This window comes from Triticum urartu, chromosome 4A (assembly GCF_056163025.1).
Source record: "Triticum urartu cultivar PI428250 chromosome 4A, HENAU_Tu73, whole genome shotgun sequence".
NCBI lineage: Eukaryota > Viridiplantae > Streptophyta > Magnoliopsida > Poales > Poaceae > Triticum > Triticum urartu.
In genome coordinates, this window is record NC_141876.1 from 596121186 (window position 1) to 596127570 (window position 6385).

Genomic DNA, 6385 nt, shown 5'->3' on the forward strand with positions numbered 1-6385 from the left:
TTGATATTTACTTCTATATATGTGGTCAACTTAGACGGTTTTAACCACATGAAACATGTGGTAAGCAATCCAAACAATTCAAAAAAAAAACTTAAAAACGGTTTTCAAAAAAAAACTTGGAAAGAGTTGAGTTTTTACTCATTTTATACGCCATCATCGAATTGGGACAGAAGGAGTAATTAATTTATATCGCTACAGCATTTTCCCACAATTTTCTTATAATCGGATAGAATTAGTCTGGGTATAAGAACAGTCGACGTAGCCTTGCGTGCCCTAGGCCGGTCACACCCGTCTCTTTCGAGATAATGCACATCATCTCGGTTGGTGTACATGAGATGAGACGAGGGCCACAGTGCATCCTAACTTTTGACGACTGCATAAGTATTCTTTGTGTTCTCCCTTTTCTCTGTGCAATGCAACTGTGGCCGCACGGGATCACTGAGCTAGGCATATGTGACAAGAGCCGTACCTGTGCTTGCATGAGGGAATCTCCTTTCTCTTACTCAATTTACCTACTCTACAGCATCCTGTCAACGACAAGCACTGATGGACTATGGCGGAGGTGTTCACGTCTAATGGCTACTCCAGCTTTAGCCCATGCCACCCACGAGTACACAGTAGCCTTGCCCTAGGTTCCAGGGGGAAACATCCACAAGCCTTGATGGACTAGGGCCGAACCTGTCCACGACAGCTAGAGTCGAGAAGGGGCTGTAGCCACCATGAGTCGATGCCGCCCACGGGTTTCCGTCGGCAGACCACAACAAACACCAAGATTGAACTGGGAGTCAGTCGTGGGCCGTGGCCACGGACTAACAGTGCCAAACCACTCGCAGCACGCATGCTTACGACGCGCGCGCACACGCTATAAGATGAGATGATGCACCGCCCAGCAGTTTTCGCCAAGAACACTTGCGAATCACTTGCATTCCAAACAAGGTTTCTTACCGAGTAGCTGCGCTCGTGTAGTACATAGCATAGCAGACCACCGCTGAATCCATCATCCATGGAGAGGTGCTGCCTGCTGCTCCTCTTCGTGGCGTTCCTCTGGCCGGCGGCCAGCGCGACGCCGTGCCACCCTGACGACCTCCGCGCGCTGCGGGGCTTCGCCGGGGAGCTCGGTGGCGGGGGAGCCCTCCTCCGCACCGCATGGTTCGGCGCCTCGTGCTGCGCCTGGGAAGGTGTGGGCTGCGACAGCGCCAGCGGCCGCGTCACGGTGCTGCGGCTACCCTGGCGCGGCCTCGCGGGGCACATCCCAGGAGCCTCCCTGGCGGGCCTCGTGTGGCTGGAGGAGCTCTTCCTCGGCTCGAACCATTTCGAGGGCGTCATCCCACACGAGCTCTTCGGCCTCGTCAGGCTAAGGAAGCTCTCCCTCGCATCCAACGAGCTCACCGGCGAGCTGAGCCCACGCCTCGGTGAGCTCACACACCTTACCTTGTTGGATTTGTCCGCCAACCGCTTCTTCGGCCCCTTGCCGGACGTGTTCGGTGACCTCACGTCGCTAGAGCATTTGGCCATGCATTCCAATGGCTTCTCCGGCTTCTTGCCACCGTCTCTTTCATCACTATCTTCCCTCCATGAGCTCAACCTCCGAAACAACTCCATGTCCGGTCCGATTGCTCGTGTTAGCTTCTCCGACATGCCACTTCTTGCGTCGCTTGACTTTTCCACAAACTCCCTGACTGGGTGGCTCCCGGCTAGCCTCGCGGGCTGTGGTGAGCTCAAGTCGCTCAACCTTGCCAACAACATATTGGTCGGCACCATCCCGTCGTGGATTGGTGATTTTGACAACCTTTGGTACTTGAATCTCTCAAATAATTCATTTGTTGGTGAGGTACCCAAGAGTTTGTTACGGCTCAATGGCCTCACCACCGCGGGTCGCTCATCGGGTATGGTTTTCATTAACATGCCCTCTTTCGTAAATCACGAAAGAAGAGCACTCGATGAACAACCAAATACCATAACTGGGACCAACAACACTGTCAGATCTGGGCGCAACAACACCATGTCTGGGAACGACAACATTGTCATGTCCGGAGACAGCAACACTGTGTCCGGGAGCTTCAACACCCTCGTATGTGGAAACAACAATATTCTAAGTGGTGACCACCATGTTGTATCTGGGAGCAACCATATTGTAACTAACAGTTTCAATAAAGTGACTGGGTGCACCAATAACGTATCTGGGAGCAACCATACTGTATCCGGGAGCAACAATACCGTAACTGGGAGCAGCAATACGGTATCTGGGAACAACCATGTCGTGTCTGGGAGCAACAGAGTCGTAACCGGAGATTAATGACCTGTTAGTGGACTGATTTCATCTACAAGTATGAGGTCCCAAAGCACATCTAAGAGAGACTCGTGAAGAGAAGAATAAGAGGTTCTCCGGTCTGAACTGAAAATCTAGGTCGATGGATCCCCTAGCTTGTTCCAAGTTTGGGGAGGCTCCATAAAGACCTTCTGTATCTTTACTGTTTGTATCCCATTTCAATTTCCGCAACCATATTAGTATGTATTTCCGTACTTGTAATATTAGTGTTATCTTCAAGCCTATCATGAGAATTAGTATATCCAATGATGAACTCGTCGTTTTTCGATGAATGTCTTTATTACAGCTTATGGTTATTGTTATTTGATGTGTTAATCCGGTTGAATGATCCCTTGTTACTTTTTAATTGGTCATGGCCGATGGATGCAAATTGTGAGGTGGGGAAGTGGGTACGGCCTGGAGTTGGGTTAGGATAAGCTCATGCTGCTAGGTTACAACGCATGGTTCATATACAGATGGGTTGGACGTTAGCATGTACCCACCTGCACGAGCTGCACTTGCATGAGCCCCCTGCCCGGAGGTACATGCATGCTGCTCATATGACTTGACAGGCTTTGGCTGCATGCCTCCCTCCCTCCCCTCTATCTCATGTAGTCATGTGATTCCATGCATGGCCTTGACTGGCTGCAGAGAATCATTGCTTCTTTATTTTGTCCTTTTTTCTGCTCCTCCTCCTCCTCGTGCTTTCTCTCTGTGTACGTGACATGAATGCACCTATGTCCTTGACTGGCTGCCGAGAATCATTTGGAGTATCTCAGTTGGTGCCGCTGGCAAACAAACACGCCACAACCGAGATGGCTCCAAGATTACCGATTTGCCCTGCGAACGTATGTGGTATCACGCTATCAATAATTCAACACACACTATAGCGAGCATAGGGTTATGGCTCCCAGCACAAATAAAGAGAGATTGGATGTGGGTCGGCCACTACAAGCTTACATGATATAGCGAGGTTTGACAATGCAACACTTCCATTCTCATCAAATTCCTCGGGATCGCATCAATGAAGGGTTGTGAAGCAAATAAATTTGAGGTAGGGTCCAGAATCCTGAGTCCCGGCTTGTAGAATTTGCAGTTGAGCTTGCCAACGTGTATAGGCCACTCGTAGTAGGTGCAACAGAGTGCATGAAAGCGCTAAGACAACCTGACGGTGAAGTGGCTCATGACATGGTTGATCCTGGCAATCGTCGATATCTGTGTGCACCACGCACCTTAGCTAGGTTGCGGGCCTTGACGCTAGTCGCACGCCTGGACGATGCTGACTCGTGTACATGGATGGGTAACCACAATACACTATGCCAGTGCTACTGATTACCATGACTCCCAGGACGAAAGAGAAACATCGTGCCAAGCAGGATAGCGTCGGCGACAGGACGACAGTAGGTATTTGCGGTTTTTAATTCAGCATCTGCTGCCTTATCTACGTGCGAGAATTGATCGGAGCAGACTTGCCAAAGCAGTCAAGCATTGTCCATTGATGGAGAAAAATTATGTGGGAAAAGTTGATGAAAACTTGAGCAGGCAATCACGGGCATGCATATTCGTTTATTTTATTCCTTGCTTGTGAGGTCAAAAAGGCATGCAAGATCCCCGTAAAAAAAATCCACATGCAGGAATGTATGGAAGAGGTAAACATGGTCAAGTTGGTTATTTATTTTTAGGTGAGAGATCTGTTCTTTTTTTACGTGCATGCATGCGTAAAAAAATCCATAGGCATGCAGAAATATATGATAGAGGCATTAAACGAGGCCAAGTTGGTCACCTCTTTTTTAGGTTAGTGATCTTCTTTTCTTTGACATGCATGCATATGAGATCTAAATTATAAATCATGTGCATCATGTTTATGTTACTTGACGTGTGCGAACCAACCTAGATGGTTAGAGGGACAGTGATATCCCTAGCCCATTAGGTTTCAAGTCCTGCTGCTTGCATTATTCATGGATTTATTTTAGAATTTTCGATGATGTGCTTTCAGTGAGAGAAGACATTCCCGTCGACGACGGGCGCCTACGGTGACTTCGTAAATCTCAAGATGATATGCCGACTCCTTCTCTCGAAGGTGCTCATAGAGGTAGGATGTGCGTGTATGTGTTTATAGGATTGAGTGTAGTATGCACGTATATATATGAGCACTTCCCTCTGTACTATGTTAAAAAAAATGTTACTTGACGTGTACATGTGTCAAGTTTTTTTTAGGGGCAGTGTCAAGTTGTTTTGGATCCACTACATTGTGGTACACATATCAAACCGTTAGAGAATAAAAGAAAGGGCAGATTCAGCCGGTCAACCAATGACCGTACGATTTCTATGCGATACATTGACTGCTAGCCATCGGATATGCTTCCTTACTTCGTCCGTCTTCTTCATCCTCTTCCTGAAAATACTGCACGGCCGCACATGGAAGCGAGAGGAGGCTGCAGCGCCGTTGACCCCGCCGTAATCTCCAGCAGGCGACCGAGTCCGAAGCACCGCTGCAGACCCCGAGCTCGCCGCTGCTCGCCGCCCTCACACAACCTACTCGCGCTCGAAAAAATTTGATCTATGGAGCTTGTAGCACGAATCCTCGCCGGTTCCAGCATGAAAAAGCCTCATCCACAGCATCGCAGCTGCCGCGGCGTCGTGGTCCTCGTCCCCGGGCAGCCGTTCATCGCCGCAGCTGTGCTTTTGGAGTCGCCGCAGGTCGCAGCTCGCCATGAATGGACGTAGCAAAAAATATGGCCAGTCGTAGCAAAAATCTACGATGCTTGCAGCAAAATCATCGCCGTCGCCGTGAATGATCGCAGCTCCGACATGAATGGACGTAGCAAAATATTTCGTCGTAAGCAAAAATCCATGATGGTTGCAACAAAATCGTGTCGCCGTCGTCGCGTGGTCGCAACTCAGCCGTGGATGAATGTAGCAAAAAACCTTGCAGGTTGTAGCAAAATCAGATGGCGGTGGCAGCAGAAATCGTCCTCTTCATTTGGTTCCAGCAAAAAAAGTATCGGTTCTAGCATCCCTCGTCACGGGATGTAGCATCTCGCGCAGCGGTTGCAACATTCGATAAAAAAGGTGAAGCTCTATATCGGACATCCATGTTGACTGTTTCATCGATGTCTCGGATGCTTAGGCTACCACAAAGATGACTCAAAACCGGTGTCGCTGGTTGTAGCTCGCCGTTGCAGGTAGCAACATTTGCATTCTACAGACGAACAGATGTAACAAAACCCGTTGCCGAACGTAGCAAATACCTACGACGGTTGCAGGAAAAAGTCATCGTCGTCGCCGTCGCGGTTCGCAATTCGGCCGTGATGGATGTAGCAAAACGTTATGCCGGTTGTAGCAAAAAGCGAGGCTAGTTGTAGCAAAACCGCGACGCCGACTGTGTGTTGTAGCAAAACACGACGCTAGTTGTAGTAAAATGTTGTGCCAGTTGTAGCAAAATCTATGCTGGTTGAAGCATGTAGCAAATCTATGCCAGTTTTGCTAGGAGCAGCACCGCCTCGTCCTCGCCGTCCAGTGTGTGCCCGTGGTTGCAGGCTTGCAGCAATGGCTATGGTTGTGATTCCGCTGGCTGGAGGAGATGCGGCATGGCTAGAGGAGATCGTTGGTGGATGGCTCTCATGGAAGATGTGTTACTGCTGGAGAAGAAGAAGAAGACCAAAGACGCGGGTGGATAAGGGGATGAGAAGATAAGGCATGTGCGGTTGGCTTTGCTCAGGAAAAAAATAGAAGCAACTGGACAGGTACGTGTCTTGCGGGGTGCTACATAGATGCTACGTGGGCTTTGTACATGGGCTGCACCGAACGAGACGCACGAGTGGGAGGCATTTTGGCCGGCGCACCGTCTCGAAACGCTTCCCTAAAAAAAAAGGTGGCCCATCCAATCAAGGGTCAACATTATATGATTAACATATAATTTTCTTGCATATTTCTCTTTCTTCTGATTAACCCGTCGAGTACTTTTAATGTATAAAAATGTAGATGATATGTCGCTACTGATTTATCATTAAAATTATAAAATAGACATGATCAATAAAAGTCTGTGATCTAAAAATCAAGCTCCATCAAGGTCTC

General features: G+C 48.8%; 1 protein-coding gene across 1 annotated transcript; it reads left to right on the forward strand.

The window, feature by feature from the left end:
• Window positions 1-754: 754 nt before the first annotated feature.
• On the forward strand, window positions 755-2597 carry LOC125553112 (uncharacterized). Its single transcript, XM_048716889.2, has one exon. It carries the CDS (start codon window positions 1004-1006, stop codon window positions 2294-2296), a length of 1293 nt encoding a protein of 430 aa, XP_048572846.2. The 5' UTR covers window positions 755-1003; the 3' UTR covers window positions 2297-2597.
• Window positions 2598-6385: the final 3788 nt, after the last annotated feature.